We start from the raw sequence: 17,431 nt of genomic DNA, 5'->3' as shown, positions 1-17,431 counted from the left end.
AAACAAAGTGATTTTTCTTGAGATGCATTGTCACAAGGCATATGAATCATGGCAAAATGTTACGGCCGTTCAAAATATTTGATAACATTAATTTAGGATAACTACCAAAAAAGAGCTTTCATGAACAGTACAGCTGACATGTTTTTGAAAAGGATGACATTGTTTACCCAGGGGGAAGTGAAAAGGGCAGTACCAGTTTGCTGGCACTCTAACCTTTCCTTAACTGGAGTCTCCGTCTCCTGTGGGCAAGGCCGGCTTAGAAGAGTCTAGCATTTAGTCTGATGTTCTTCTATCCCTATCTTGTAATTCCTAATAAAATGTGAACAAGGGGCTCTACATTTTGATTTTACACTGGGTGCCACAACTCATGTAACTGGTCCTGATTATGAAAGGTGATTTCGCCTTTCTTTACTATATATCATGGGCTAAAACATATTTTTCCCACTATCGAGTTATGGACCAGATGAGAGGTGAAGTCTAGGGTGAGCCAAAGGAACTTCTGACCAACTTCCCTTTATTACCTCAGGCGGCTAGACTGAGCACACAATAGGAAAGGGAAGAATAGCACAGAGTTAAGAGCAATCAGGGGCTACTGATGGCTCCAGTGTCTCCATTAAGAACAGCAGCTGCTGCTACTCCCGCTCTGCCCACCTCTGCATCAAGGAGCTAATATTTGCCAGGATCTCGCTAAGTGCTTCACATCCATTATTTCTTTTAACGTAATCCTCTTGACAACCTGTAAAATGAGTATTATTTTCATAAACGAACAATTTGAAGTTTCCAGTAATTAAGCTGCCCACAATTACAGAGCCAGTAATGATCCCACTCACTATCCTTTCTGCTCAAGAAGTAGCTGACTATTCTTGTCTCTTGTTAAAACTGAGCTTGAATTACTTATTTGTCTACTGAAAAAGACTCATTGTTAGGGAGAGGGCCACGAACTCATGCTTAGATAGATTGTTTATTTTCTATTTTTTATTTTACTTCCATATAATTGTAGATAGTATTGTTATTTGGGATCTTTTGGAGATATATTTCTTTACTTTTTCTCCATGGATGATATCTGGACAGTATACTAATACCGGACATGTTTTTCCAAGAAGAAATAGGTTCACCCTCCTTCTTTTCTCAGAAGATTGTGTCAATAAACAGTGTCATATATTTTTTAAACCTCGGCCAAAGTGACATTTTGATTCTTGGTTATTTCTGTTATTATTGTTTTCCTAGCTGTTTGGTGTGATTGTGTTCTGCCACAATTAAAAAAAAAAGATTATCCATGTGTTCTATTTTAATTTTGAGTTAAAAGTTAGGTTTTTCAAAAATTTGTAAATAAATGCTATTCTGTACTAACCCCAATTGTGTTTCCTTCAGGAAAGCATCTCTGGCAGCTGAGGTGTCCAGGCCTGGATATAGTTCCTCATCCAATCACAAGTACATTCCGCGGAGGGCAGTGCTCTATGTACCTGGAAATGATGAAAAGAAAATAAAGAAGATTCCGTCCCTGAATGTAGATTGTGCGGTGCTCGACTGTGAGGATGGCGTGGCTGTGAACAAAAAGGTAATGGCATGATTTTTTTCTTAGGACGGGAAAAAGAAATGGATCAAAATTTGGTGCTCTCCTAGTAGCATTGCTCACCATTTGCAAAGATCCTACTGTTCTCCCTTTCATCTGATTATCGATACATCCTTGACCCAGCCCTTGTATGGGTTCCTGATGTGCATGTCTCTTTTCTCCAAGAGAAGGTAAGAATTCAACCAAAATATATTTAAAATCAAGACCGTCAGTATATGTGACTATAGATACAGAAGTATAAAGACAATCCATTCTGGTTGTGATTTTTGCTTGTTTGGGTAATTGACTTAATCCTAGAATCGTGGTGTGTAAATTTTTCAGACCAGTAAGATGCAGTTAGGAATTTATTTCTTCTTTTTACTGCCAGGAATATTGAGTAGTAGCCTTATCTTTTCTTGGACAAATGCCAAGAAAATAAAAAATAGGCTTCTGTGGATAAGTCACCATTTTCCCTACTTAATTAAAAGGAAACTGAAAAGAACCTTAGAGTTGCGGCTTTTGGCTGATTTCCTCATGGCCTGAAAAATGAGCCTTAGATAACATCCAGCTGTAAACAGGTATGAAAGGTTCCCACTGGGTGGTGGCGTAGTGGGTGCTTTTGTTTTGTTTTGCTTTGCTTACCTTTGTTTTCCAGTTTTTTATAAAGAACATGGATTTTTTTCGATGATTAGACAAAATGTATAAATCATTATAAAAATGACTAATGTTTACATGGAACTTTTAAAGTTAAAAACATACTTTCATTCGACCTTTATCTATCCAGCCCCTAGACAATGAGGTTGGACTGGGAATGGATTGTGGACTAGGGGGACAGAAGGAGCCGACCATCTGGATTTAAGCCTATTTGGACAGTTTCTTGTCCTAGGTGATCTGAAATAGCATGGCTGTACTATACAACTTTCTCGATTAATTGCTTTTCTTGACGATTCTAACAAACATATATTTGCTTTAATATATATTTTTTAAAGTTTATTTCTAGCATCTTCCTAATGGTCAAACCAAGGCTTTCCAAGTATTTGGGAAAGGATTAGAATCATTAGCATTTGGAATCTAAAACATCTATTCGAAATCTTTGGCATACACTAAGGAAAATACAATTAATCTTCTTTCTCCAAGAGATTAAGGTAAATCAGCATTTTCTTGAAGGATATAATGTGATTCTAGTATTCTCCCTTCCAAAACTCATGTAGTGCATTCTAAGATTAGATACTAAGTTTGTAATTCCAGTTCTGTGTAACCCAAGGCAATTCATTTTACTTCTTTGCCTCAATTTCTTATCTGTACTGGGGATGACAGAATCTTCTTTTGTCAGGGACAGGGATTATTACGAGGAAAAAAAACTGATAAAATGCCTGAGAGTAGCTTCATTTCCTATAGGAAATAGATTAGATAAATCCTGTAATAATCATGATAAGAGGGGAATTTATTTTAGCATGTAGCACAGTGAGCCATTAGGTGCCCTGATAAACTTCTAAGTACATTTCTTCACAAATCTTGAGGCTATCTTCCCATACCCACCTGAGGATGTTTTCTATCACCCACATGAGTTGAAAATAAGATCTGTTCTTGCCTCACATTTCCTTGCTGTTCATCTATGTTCCGAAGCTCATCCTTGTACTCAGCGTCACTACTTAGGTGCAACCTAAGGAGGGGAGGGAGCAGAAGAGTGTACGATGTGCAGGCTGCGCCCGCCACCTTGGTGTCTACGTCTTCGTCAGGACACTCCCGTTCTCTCAATGCAGTGAAACTTTGCATTTATTGCCAGACACACTGTTTTATGCATGCTGAGCTTTCAGTCAACTAAATGTCTCTTTCTCATCCACAGAATGTTCTGGCAAGCCAAGCTAGTTAGTATGTGTAAAAAAATTTTTTCTTAAAATCTCTATTCAGGATTTCATTTTATCTCATGTATTTCATTTCAGAGGCCTAGCCTGTCGAGGTCTTTTTGGATTTTTTTATTTTATTATCCCACATTTATATTTTTTGAGCATTTGACCAGCATACCATATGAAAATTTAACAAGCTTCTGATAAAAATATTGAAGAGGTAGGAGCCAAGTGCTACAGAAGCATGCCATTAGAAACTTCTGTTCCACTTTATTTAACAAACATTTATATAGTGATAGCTAAATGCTAGGCACTGTTCTAAGGACTTTAATTTTCATAACAGCTCAGTGAGGTATTATTGTGCTCCTTCTAAAGAAACTGAGGCATGGAGAGGTCAAGTTCATGAAACAATGCTGTGAAGGTAGTTATTCAGTAACCTAACTGCTAAAATCCAATCTTTTCACAAGGATATATGAGAAATTTTTTTAACTAATGCCATGTCAAAATGAAACTACCTTCCCTATCTACCTGTCTAGAAATACCGTACTTCCACCTCACCAGAAAAATGAGGTTAGGAAGATGGGACTTGACCTCGAAGAACCCATGTCCGTACCCAGTTGTTACCACCTTCTTTTTGAAAGTGCTGGAGACACAAAAATAATAATAGCTACCATTTACTGAGAGTTTTCTATATAATATGTGTTATATTAAATGTTTAATATATCTTATTTCATTTAATTTTTACAGCAAAGTTTTGAAATATGCCCAAGATCATAGTGCCATTAAATGACAAAACCAAGATTTGTATCTCCTAGCATTTTTGCCAGGAGTCAGCCTCAAATTTATCTGTCAGCATAATCTATAATTAACCTTTTTCCCCTTTCTTGGAAAGTTAGTGCCTGGGCTTCTCTTTATTTTTTTGTCACCTTTGTATACTTCATGGTTTTTCAAACATTACTGACAGGAGTTCTGTGTTCACATCTGTGAATTCTTTCAGTGTCTTGGTATTATAATCCATTTAGACTTAGGGACTTAATTCATTTGAAATATCCAGATAAGTCTGAAACTTCTCACATATTTGATATCCTTTTTTTTTTTCTTAAAGTCTTCTTTTAATCATGTTTCTTGTTTGAATATGATTCTTGACGGAGGAAATAGAATAAAGACCATTTTAGTGAGTTTCTTATAAAGTAGAAATCTATATTAAAATTCTCATTTCAGATTATCTAGTTATATATAGTTTACTAAACTGAACTACTATTGCCTAATTCAACTTTCTTGGCATTATTAAAACTTAGTCACTTCATTTTATATCTCATTGTATTTCATTTTTATTAATAGACAACCGAGATTTTCATTTGATTGACTCTGTGGAGTACGGCTTGTAACGAAAACAATAGGAGTTTCCACAAAGCAGTTTATAAGTATATAATACCTTCCAGCAGGCTCTAATCCTGTCCTGCTAATCCAATTTGTGTTTAAGTAGCTCCTTCATGTCAAGGAAGGCACTATCAGCTCACCTTCCCAAGCATGGACCATGAAAGGACTGTCTCTACTCCCCTCTTATCTTCTCCTTTTCACTGTTAAATGAACGAGAAGATGCAGGACTTTCTAAGCTCCTGCTTGCTGGGACACAGCGAAAATAAGCCAAGTAAACACAGATTCCTGGTGAATCTCCATGACACTTAGGTGAGGCCAAGAAGATACAAATGGAGTAAATAGAGTCTGGATTTCAGGGCTGCTATTTTAGTTAAGTAAAGATTTAAATAAATATTTCGATTTATTTAATATTTAAGTTTGAATATGTAAATTTAAACACTCAATATTTAAATAAGTATTGAGTACCTACTCAACCAGGCAATACTGGCAAGCAGGAAGGAAGCCAAGATGGTTGGAAACAAAGGCCTGTGATAAGACAGGAAAAAAAGTAAATAATTATAATCTAACAAGATAGGTCTAAAAAAATGCACACTTTTTATTATGATTTGGTTCTAAGTATTTTTTAACTTTTCATTTTGATCTCTTGCTTCAGCCATGAGATACATAAGAGTGCTTCCCAAACACTATGGTGAAGAACTAGTTTGGTTATTTTTACTTTTTATTGTTCCTTTGCTTCATTTTGAAAACATTTCCAATCCTTTGTGGACTGATACTTTTGTAAAATATAAAAAAAATATCGCTAGAAGATTAAATGCTGCTTGAGGGTCACAGCAATGTCAAACGCTATAGAAGTTTCTAAATTCATATTCCCCATTTTCTACTTAACCTCCTAGGGGCATGGTCATGGTCAGAGCTTGTGGAGCAAGAGTGGTCTAAAGACCACCATTTGAACAGCAGGGACTTAGAATTTTTAAATTTCCAAGTGTATGGGAGATTTTTTATTTATTCTTTTGTTACTGACCTCTAGCTTAGTTGCATGATGATCAGAGAATGTGATCTGAATTTTGCCAAATTTTGGAAATTTGTTGAGTCCCGCTTTACAACCTACTACATGAGCCATTTTTGTCAGTGTTCTATGTGTGCTGAAGAAGGGTTATCGCCTCACCCAACTTTCTGTTTACTAGATGCAGAATTCTACATATTTCCCATTAGACCAACCTTGTTAATTATGTTGTTCAAATATCTGAATTTTTACTGTTTTTCATCTGCTTTATATGTTAATTATTGAGGCTAGTTGAAATTTACCCTCCAATGGAAAATGTGCCAATTTGTCACTGTAATTCTATCAATTTTTGCTGCTTATAATTTGAGCCTCTGCTATCAGATTTAGAATTATATCCTTCTGGCATATTAAATCATTTATTATTATGCACTGACCTTCTTAATCCCTTGTAATGCTTTTTGCTTTAAAGTTTATATATGTGGTCCGATAAGAATTTACCATCTTTCTTTCGATTAGCATTTAGCCGCGGTATTGTTTTCAGCCTTTTGCTTTCAACTTTTCCATACTTTTATCTTTTAAATATGTTTCCCATTGTTTTAAAAATTTTTATATCCATTGGACATCTCTGTCTTTCAACTAGAACATTAATCCACTTACTTTTAATGTAATTACAGATCAATTGAGATTTAAGTATCCTATTTTTCTCACCTGTTCTTTGTTCTTTTCTTCTTCCTACCTTTTAAAGTTTATGGGGTTTTTTTAGTCTATTTTCTCCTCTCTTAGTTTAGAAGTTATGATTGTATTCCTAACTTTTATTGGTTACTCTTAAAATTTAACCAAGTATACTTAACAAAGCCTAAAATTAACTTTTGTCTTCTTTCTGGACAACACAAGAATTTTAGAAAAATTTAAATCTAGTCATCTCCCTTGCAATTTATGTTATTTTTGTCCAACATTTTATGTGGTAATCTCTCATAAACTCATGAATCATTTTACTATCATTATTATATATATGTAGCATTTATTTATATTAACTTAGCTATTTTACCACTTTCTCTGCTCATTATTGCATTCTTGCATCTCAGATCTTCTGAGGTTGTTTTTCTTTCTCCTGATGTGTTTCTTTCAGAATTTCCCTATAGTAAAGGTTTATTGACAGTGAACTCTCCATTTTTGTTTATTTGAAAATGTCTTTATTATTTGGCTGAGTAGACAAATCTAGATTGACAGTTATCTTCTCTCAGAACTCTGAAGATATTATTTCATTGAGAAGATATTATTTCATTGTCTTCTGGTTACTATTACTGCTGTTAAGAACTACATTGTCAGTCTAAAAACTAAGTTACTTGTTTTTTCTTCTTTGGCTGCTTTTAAGATCTTTGTCTTTCATGTACTGAAGGCTTCCTAAAGTATTGACTGGAATTGATTCATGCCTCCTTCCTTTCTCCTCTTCTTTCTTTGGCATGGTATAATTTGCTTTCCCTATATGTGTAGATTCATGTCTTTTATTAGTTTTATAAAATTTCTACCTTTAGCACTTTAAATATCACTTATATTCCATTTTTTACCTTCAGAGATGCCAAGTAAACATATTTATGAGCTTTTTATTCCTGTCTCTTAATATCTTTTTGTATTTTCTGTCTCCTTGTCTCTCTTGTGGTACATTCTGGGTTAGTTCTTCACATCTAATCAACACATTTCTGATTCTCTTTTTGGTTGTATCTAATCCATTTAATCCATCCTCTGAGTTTTTAATTTTACTGTTTATATTTTTTATTTGTATAAGTTTTATTTTATTATTTTTCATTTTTGCTTGGTATATTTCGAATCTGATAATTTCAATATTTTTGCTTCTAAATTGCTTTTGTTAACTGACTCCTACTCCTGGTATGAACCCCATATTGTTTGGAATTAATTCTTGGGAATTCCAAGGGCCTAGAGTAGGAAGGTTTTCCTCTAAACAGAATTTGTGTTTGCTTCTGCTTGGAGCCAGGAGTATTACTAATCTAGAGTCTCAGTTTATTCTCTCCAGCCTTGCAGTCATCTCAGGCTTAGGACCCTAAGATCAGGTCTATATAGGGATTTGGTTCCTAGCTTTCTTGTTTTTCTGACCTCTCATAAATCAGAATTCAATTCATTTTGTTGCTGTTTTACCTTGGCCTCTGGAAAATTCCATTACATTCACATGAGCCCAACAATGTATTGAAAAGTACTTTTGTTGAAATGTATCCATTTTATAGGAAGACAGCCCTTTAAAGAATGTGGTCTGCCATCTTGTCAAAAGTAAAATACCTATTCTTTAAAAGGTTATTCTTACATATAAAGAGTCAAATAGTTATGAAATAAAGCAGCCCCCTAACCATTATTCCATTTCTCCTCTCCAGAGATAATCCCTTTTACCTCTTCTGACTTATTCTTGTGGAATTTACTCCATATTTCTAATATACTTCTTAAAATTTTCCCCCTAATTTTAGGCGTGATATTGACTCTCTGCCATGGGATTGATTTCTATACCCACTATCACCCTATCCCCACTATGTGTGAGCCACTCTGTTGTCTCACTATAATTATATATAACTTTGATGAGATTAGTATTCAGTGTAAAAACTATTTAGAGGTGAACTGTGTAGTGACAAACTGATTACCTTTTCTTTTCTGTCAATCTATTGTTTTCCCTGGAGTTAATAATTATCTTTTCTTTTTCTTTCTTTTTTATCTTTTTGCTGGCTTAGTCTTATACTCAGTTGTCATTAACACCTACCTCTTCGCTAATTGTCTAAATCTCAATGTGTTCAGAGGCATCCAGTATTTTATCAGTTTCATCTTCCTGGAGAAATTTCTCTTTGAATTTTCTGATCCCCTCAAGTCTGGACTTCACATCTCTCTTGTGTTGTAGATCCTGTTTTCTGTATCTTACAGCTTGGTATATTTGGATATATTCCGTCGTTTAGGTGAACACACCCTGTAAAAGTTCCTGAGAGAAGATTCCCCTCTGAGATACAGTAGCAACTTATGTGTAAAAATAATCTTTTTTTTTTTTTTTTTCTAATTTGATTTATAAAGAGTGTGGATAAGTTAGGAGTTTATGGTCATGAGGGATCTTACAGTGGCTGTTCAGGATGTCAAAGGAGGAATCTGAATCGTGATTCAAGAAAGGCTTTTCTATGGAAACCTAAGCTAATAAAATCTGGGATGTCACTCATGGGCAACTTAATTTGGTAGCAGCACCCTGGTTCAGTGAAAAGCGTAGAGCACTTGGCAATAGAAGACTCATTTAAATTTCCCATTTTAACACTATCTAACCAGGGAACCTGAGACCTGTAATCTCACAAACCTCCCTTTCCTTATCTGTCCTATGAGATTGGTGATAATGAAACCTACACTGCCCACTACAGGGCCAGCTGTGAGACTCAAATGAAAAAGCACTTTGTAAACTCTCAACGGCTGTATAAATATTGCTTTTCTGAAAAAGGAGTTGTGTCATGTTTAAAGGAATAAAGCTTAGAAAATTGAGGAGAATGGATATTAGCATATTCCTTAAGATGTCTCTTTCACATAGAGGAACATATTTAATGGTCAGAAACAGACTTTGGAGCCAACCATCTGGATTCTGTTGCCATCTCATTCTAAAACTGTGACAGTGGGCAAATTACTTCCTCTTTGTGCATTAGTTCCCTCTTCTGTAACATAAGGGTGATAATGGTAATTGTATTTATTATACAAAATTATATTAAATGGGCTGATATTTTTTTAAGTACTTAGGACAGTGCCTGGCACAAGACGAGGGCTTGATAAATACTTATATAGCAATTGTCTTAACTGTACTTCTGGCCAAGGGTCTGATGTATCAATTCAAGTCTCTGATGATTGCTTAGAATGCCAAAGTTTACTGGTATTGATTCATACCTTAGATTCTTGACTGTCCTAGGATAATATATTGGCACAAGTATGTTTTTGCTTTAAATGTCATGGAGTTTGCCAATTTTGCTATTTTTTAACCTTCTCCCTCAACTACTGTAGACAAAGAAAAGACTTTAAAGACAGCAAAATACCACTTTTTCTCTCAAGCTTCCTCAGTTTTCTTAACACTACAGGGCTAGAAACAGTTATTTTAGAAAGATCTTACTTATTTTTTTTCCTCAGGAAATCAGAGAAAAAGTTATCTTTTTTAAGCAGTTAAACAATAAATTTTTACTTTGCCTTTCTGTGCCAGGTACTTGAGCAGTTCCTGGCAGAAAAGGAGTTAATAAAAGGGTAGAAAAAGGTGGCCAAATCTGCCTGTGAGGGCCTGGGCCCGTGAAAAAGTTCAGAGCAAGAGAGAACTGGGCTGGGGGCTGGGCCCTGAGCAAGACCCATTTATGAAGACTTTTTTCATTATGGGAAACAGAAAGAGAAGGACTGCTGCCGGGCTTGGGGATGGAGGGTCTGAGGAGAGCTGCCGTCAGCAGAGTGTCCAGGGAAGCCCCTAGCTGGTGGAGATCAGAACGGTGGCTCACTTCTTCACAACCTGCTCTGCCTGGCAGAGAACCTAGGGCTGCCAAAAGGGCTGTCTTGTCGAAGCTGCCCTCCTCTATAAAAAGCAAAAGGAAGCCATTTGCCCTCTAAGTGAGTCAGTTCTTCAGAAGTTCCATAAGGTCACCCCCACTGGGCAGTGTTCTTTAAACGTTTCGGCTCCCTCAGTCCAGCTTGGATATCAGGACATGTGACACCTTAAGGAAGGTTCCTGGTTTGGGAGGAGAAAGCGCTGTAGAGGTGAGGGGAGTGTGACTAAGTCCCCCACAGTAAGCCACTTTCGAAGTGCCTCTTCACAAACAATAATTCATGCAAGGATTCCTATAGTTTTCTGTCAGACTCTGCAGAACCTGCAGTCATTGCATTTGTGTGTGAGAGTTGCTCCTTAGGAAACACCAAATATCAATCAAGGTTATTGGCTAATTATTAATCTTTGAGTAATATGAATATAATTTTCTGATACTCATCATTTTAAACCAGTTAACTCTTGAGTTCCTCTGTAATGCCTTTATTTGTCATACAGATAGAAGATCCCTTTCTACCCAAGTATATATATTCTCTCTAATTTGTGCTCTCTCATTTGGCTTCCTTTTGTGCATGTTTGCATGCACCACAAACATGCACACACACGTGCACATGCATGAATGTAGACACTAAACCCCCATTTGTACTTACCATATATGCACACAAATCTATTTGGCTAAATTTTAAATACCTCAATGCTGTCAGTTTGGTTGAAATAAATTAGTAGATTAGCGAGGTGTACTCTTCCCACAGGAGAAAGCTAACTGATAGGGCAATGAATGATTATATGTATACAAGGGCTAGCTCCTCTTCCATAGTGGTGTGAAATTAGGATGGGAGGGCTCCTCCCCCAGGGGCTTTGCCTTTATTAAAAGACTTGAGAGGTTAAGAGATTTCTTCAATAGGAATTGGGACATCTGTGAGTCTTTTTGGAACAGTGTGGAAAGCTGAACTGTGCTTAGCAACTCTGCAAGGTCTTTTTGATCCTTAAACATTCTGATATAAAAACCTATCCAGGTTTTCATAAAAGTAGTAAAGTGTTTCCAGTCTTTTATCAAGCTCTTTATGCCCTTAAATTACCTTTCCCCTTTTGTGGAGTAATTGTTTTAAAAATCCAGAAAACAAACAAAAAACCCCACACTTTTCCCTCTCATTGTTTTAGTCTTCAAAACAGGCATCTTCTTAATGCAAGAATTCAAAAATCTCTATTAGGGTCATAATAGTCCACAATTTTCATTTAATGAGCTGAACAAATGTCTTTACAAAGAGATGCAGACTTCAAATGGCCAGTTATTTCTTTTCCTGCAATTCCTAAGCATCCAATTAAGTAAGGCCGAGTATGATCTCTGATATGATATACCTGACTACAGAAATCCCAGGCCGAGGCAATAAAACAGATCGTTGAGCTCCAGCTCAAAATTCAGATTGAAAGAAAGGAACCCAGCTTAAATGGACTAAAACTTTATAAAACTGGAAATTGTAGCCATTTCCTCTGAAATGAAATAAGAAGTAACTTGGAGACTATAGTGAAAATCATTAAACTTACTTATTCCAAGTTTAGTTACCAATTAAAACCTCTTTTTTATCAGGAGATCACAGGTGATTTTCACAAAATGAACCCAGGAGGTTTCAGTATGCTAAATCTCTGTGACTAAGGAACCAAATACACATAGCACCACCAAGATAAAGGAGAGACAGCAGGAAATCTTGCAGAAGCAATAAGATTGACATCAAGGAATAGCACCTTTTTTTCAAGTTTTCTTATTTTAGAAACCACAGTTCATGATAAAGTATTAAATACTTCCAAGTTTTCAATAATAAATAGGTGGGAATATTTTAGGGCATAATTCAACATTCTGATTAAGAGAAATAATTAAGAAATAATATCATACTTTGCTATTTATTTTTAAACACATCAGAGAGTCTCAGGTTGGTGTTAGGATAGTAGCAATGGTGGAAATGGTTTATTCTTATTCTATACCTGCTGTTTAGGTTGGAGAAGATGATGTTTTAGTGGGAAAGATATGGAAAGTGTGGTTTGGCAGGGGCCTGTCTTTCTACTAAAAATACACTGCCTATTTCAAATATACTTTTGTAATTTTTTTCCATGTGATGCAATTGCATTAGTCATTGATTAGTCTGAAATTAACCTCAAAAGATTAGTAGTTGGGCCCTGAGTTCTTGGTCAAGTGTAGTCTAAGAAGTAGTATGTTCTTAGACAGTATTGATTAGCTCTAGCTAACCAGACCAAAAATAAATAAATAAATAAATAAATAACCAAAACAATAAACCTCCCTAGACATTTGTCCAAAGAGAAAAACCTAGAGAGAAAGATTAACCAGGGAGTTGGCCTGAGATAAAAGTAGGCTTCCCAAACACTCAAGTTTTTCCAATAGAGAGTGAATTCTTGGAGCCTCCCAGAAGAACAGAACTAGAACAAAACTAGGCTTGGGCCCCAATTGGCTATTTCTCTAAGCTTATCATCCACATTGTCTAATAACTCTTCCTCAATAGTGGGGAAAGGCTTATAGTCTGGCCCAACTGGTGCAGGCTTGCAAGGCACAGGAGCGTCAAGACTTTTTTCCTGGAGCTGTGATGGATAGATGCATAAGGGAAGGCAAAGGAGACAGACAGCCAATAAATGGAAAAAAATGTTTTGAATAGGCTGTCAGAGCAAAAGGAGCCTAAAGTGGGTATGAAGAGCCCAGGTTTGGCCTCAGGACATGAGCGGGTTAGGGAAAACCAGATCAAGAACCCCCATTGGTCAATGTAGTCTTGGCTCTCTGGGCTGGGAGCCATGACTAGGCTTTTCCATATTTCCTCTGGAGACATACTGCCTATATGCTTTCAACTTTGAGGGTCAGAGAGAGGACAGGCATTATCACACTTCCCTCCTGGGCTATCTGAAGGATGACAGCCTCCTTGAATTTTGGCCCGTTCCTGGGCCAAAGGCAGTTTCCCCGCAATCATTATTTTCAACTTCGGCCCTTCCTGAGAGGGCAGGGCCTTGGAGCTGGCCATGGTACTGAAGGTGGTCTCAGAACGATGCAGTACTAGAGATCATTTAATGAGTCCTTCCTGTGTGCCAGCACTGCAATAGTCCCCCCTCATCTGTGGTTTTGTTTACTGCAGTTTCAGTTACCTGTGATCAACTGCAGTCTGAACATATTAAATGGAAAATTCCAGAATTTAACAATTCATACATTTTAAATCGCATGTCATTCTGAGGAGCATGATCAAGGCTTGCACCATTTCTCTGTCCCACCCAGAACATAAATCATCCCTTTATCCAGTGTATCCATGCTATATATGCTACCTGCCCATTAGCCCCTTAGTAGCCATCTAGGTTATCAGCTCAGTTATCAGAGAGACCACATTCACATAACTTCTTATGGTATACTTTTATAGTTTTTCTATTTTATTATGTTGTTATTCTCCTACTGTGTTTAATTTATTAATTAAACTTTATCACAAGTACATATGTGTAGGAAAAAAACATAGTATATGTAGGGTTCAGTACTATTCCCAGTTTCAGGCATCCACTGGAGGTCTTGGAATGTATCTCCCATGGATAAGGGGGAACTATTATATTTCTAAGTTCTTTGCATGGGTTAACTCATTTCATGTTCACAGTTCCTCTCTGAAAGAGGTGCTATTATTATCCCCATTGATAGGTAAAGAAAGTAGAATACAAAAAGGTTAACAAACTTGCCCAAGGTTACATAGCCTAGTAAATGAGGAAGACAAGCAGCTCACATCCTAGAGCCACGCTTTTGGTCCCTAACTTGCTAACAAGAGTTATTAACAAAGCCATGCAGAACCTGTTGAATTTTCACTCGTTCAAGTGTCGTCCTAGCAGAAGTGAGCCACAGTTCCCTGTTTTTAATTGCCAGGGAATGTTACTGTGGGTTGGCATCTTGGAGAGCCAGGCACGACAGTGGAGACTGGTTGGGTGCGCTTAACCCACTTACTCAATCATAACAGTCACACACCTTAATGTAATGACTTGTTCCATCCATGCCCACTTCCCTGGTAGACTGCCAGCTTTGTGAAGAAAGTGCCGTTGTAACCTCCACAGAGTGCCATAGTGCCTAGTACATAGTAAGTACTCAGCAAACATTTGATGAATAAATGAGTTATATGATCAGTATAACTGTTATAATGCATGTGTTATTTCAACATTAATAGAAGCACCATTAATCTGTGAAAATCTGAAGAAAAAAAGCATCATGTTGTAGAAATTTTAGTCCCTTTGTATTTCACATTTGTCATGTCCAATCAGGAATTATATGAAATTTGGAGTGCATCTTCATCATTTATAGATGCATCTATACTGACAAAATGAAACAAAGAACTAAGGTCATGATTTGGACAATTTGAATGCCTGAACACATTTATGATTAAAGTTTTGTTAATATGTTAGGTTTTAAATCTTGGCCTGTATTTTAGATTTGGGTCTCATAGTATCTCAGGAAGGTTGCTCCATTAACATGAAAATAACTCTAAACATCTTTCTTAGAGGGTGGACAAGCATTCTGTGGTAATAGAGTTTGTAGTGGCAATTATAGCACAGTATCACATTTGGGAGCTAAGATTATTGCCTATTCGTTGTTTGGTTTTAGTCAAACCATATTTTTGTTATGTTGTATTAACATGTAGAAAATTTCCATATCTGCCATGTTAACTCTTTTCCAACGTGTGTGTGTTTTTAGACAACACGCCACAGCTGAGCTCTTGGAGGACCAGCCTATTTTGACAGGTCCCCTTAGTCCGTGTATCACCAAGCTTGTTCTCTGCCAATATGTTTCACATGATCTGTGGACATGTGTAGCACGCCTGTGCAACTTGAAAACACCCATACTTATTACAATAATAATTGGGTTTTGATGCAACTGGAACTCAGTACTACTAAGCTGCCAGCATTTCCTTTTGGCTACCAGTACTAGGCAGGAAAATTATAGTCTAACTGCCTTCCTGTTTATTGATAAACAAAGTGGCCAGCCCAGCAATGGAGACTGATTAGCAGTTTGCACCCTTTGTGAAAGGATAAACAGAACCCTACTGTTTTCTGTGTTTGACTGCAATTTGCATCTTTAAAGAGGTTGGACTGCCCTGAGATTCATGTTCAACTTCCTAGTGCTTGGATAATCTTTGATATGTTACATGTCAGCCTCCTTGTTTTCCTCTCCTTCATCTTGAAACAGTATTTGCCAGCGCATCTCTGGTCCCATCTGGCCTACCATAAGCTTCCCGATAGTCACCTGTCTGAAAGAGGAGGAGCAGGAGGGGTGGGAGAAGAAATATGTCTGTTTCACCACACTTGAATTTTACATTCCCAGAAAGCCCTTTAATGCCAACTCAACTTCGTTTTCAAAGAGAGGGTGATACGGGAATGAAGAGCCAAAGACAAAAGGGAATCTGCTTACCATGCTCTTTGGCCCATGGGATCATTTCTGGGCCCCTTTCTTTTCCCTTATTTTAACCCACCCCCCAAAAAGCGCCTTCCCCCTTTGTGAAGTGAAATATGGTATTAGCCTCCTACCTTGAGTTTGGTGTCGTGTTCGTTCTATTCTGAAATATATTCTAACCTAATTAGATTCTTAAACTAAATAATAGCAAACCAAATAGTTGACTCCCCCTGTAATTATTTTGAAATGAAAGAAATGAAGATCATTTTAACTTGAATTTTCATGATGGAAAAGGGAACATTAATACATGTAAACATGAATTAATCTGTTTAAATAAACTTTCCCCATAATCCGTACCGTATGTAAACATTTGTTCTGCCTTAGAGATATTGTATGATTGGACCCATGAGACTCCGCTTAGCCCACTGAACAGTTTCCTTTTATAACTTCAAAGGAAATGTTATGTATTTATTGGAGGTTGTAGGGTGTTAAGTGTAGTTACACGCAAATTGTATCTCAGCTATTTTGTTAATGCCAATAGGGATTAAATTAGATTTTATAGCTGTTGTAGGAGTCTATTTGGTAGCTAACAAGTGGGATTTTTAAATCCTGGAAAACATAATCCTATTACAAAACAGGCAGCTGAATTAACATTACCCAGGAAGGTTCTCTTCATGGATTAGCATTATTTGACAATAACAAAGAAAATCAACAAATTCTATGGGGATATTACATGCTTTTCTCAAAAGTCAGAACAGCGAATTGGAAAAAGGGAGCAGAATGAATGACCCAACATGTTATGACTTAGACTGTCCCTTTTAAAGAAGAGCATGGAGGCTGGGAAGTGGAGCTGAGCGTAGCCTTGTCTGTAATACCGGCACGTGCCCTGGAGCCGGGTAAGTGGCCTTACTGATTCATGTGTGCACCCCACCTTCGTTTGCACGTAGTTATTTGCATCGATAATTCCCTGCTTCTGATTTTTTATGCAGTCATCAAAGGGCAAAACAGTCACTAGGAACCAAAGTCTGCAAACAAAAACACAAATTGATGGTGGAACAAATGTCTACCATTTCCTATGAAATCAGTAACACTTTTCTAGTTATTGTCAGACCCTAGAATCTGAGAATTTTAGAGCTAGAAAGAGCCTTGACATTTATTTCATTGTTATAGCCCTATTCCAAATTTTACTTTAAACACTGTAAAGAGGTGGATCTCTTTCTCACACACACACATATACACTCATACACACACATATGAATACACATATGCACTTAACAATGTATGGGTGGCCTTTTTTTCTTTAAAGAAGAAACTTCCTTAAGCCATTGGTTTGGGCTTGCTGGTGAGGGTTATTATTAGAGCTTGCAGGACTTGCCAATTTTCATTTGCAAGGGTATCATCTTAGCAGATAATCATATGGGTATCAATCACTGGCCTATCATTGTGTTAGATAATTGCATGGGTATCAATCACGTGTGTATCTGGAGCAAGTCATCACATGAGCGCCAATTCCATCCATAAGGAGGAAGGTAATTGCATTAGAAGCAGGGAAGGGCGTGTCTTTATGGCAGATAATCACATGGGTATCAATCAGGTTAGGTATCGAGGTAGATAATCCTGTGCATATCTATCACATGTACCAATAGGGATAATTATGTGGATATCAATCACATCAACACCTTGGTTTTCTGGTAGAGGTTTATAT

General features: G+C 36.9%; 1 protein-coding gene across 7 annotated transcripts in view; it reads left to right on the top strand.

The window, feature by feature from the left end:
• The window catches only part of CLYBL (citramalyl-CoA lyase), a 208,732-nt gene that overhangs the window by 112,567 nt on the left and 78,734 nt on the right, over positions 1–17,431 (top strand). For 6 of the 7 annotated variants that reach the window (XM_016123166.2, XM_016123169.2, XM_036228827.1 and 3 more), the window contains one exon: positions 1,372–1,558. In XM_016123166.2, the coding sequence (XP_015978652.2) occupies positions 1,372–1,558 (187 nt within the window). Of the gene's footprint in view, positions 1–1,371; positions 1,559–17,431 lie in introns of those variants that run through there. The other variant, XM_016123170.2, reaches the window with a different exon arrangement.

The sequence above is a fragment of the Rousettus aegyptiacus genome, unplaced genomic scaffold (assembly GCF_014176215.1).
Source record: "Rousettus aegyptiacus isolate mRouAeg1 unplaced genomic scaffold, mRouAeg1.p scaffold_m13_p_11, whole genome shotgun sequence".
Lineage (NCBI taxonomy): Eukaryota > Metazoa > Chordata > Mammalia > Chiroptera > Pteropodidae > Rousettus > Rousettus aegyptiacus.
This window is presented reverse-complemented; position numbering and strand designations above follow the sequence as displayed.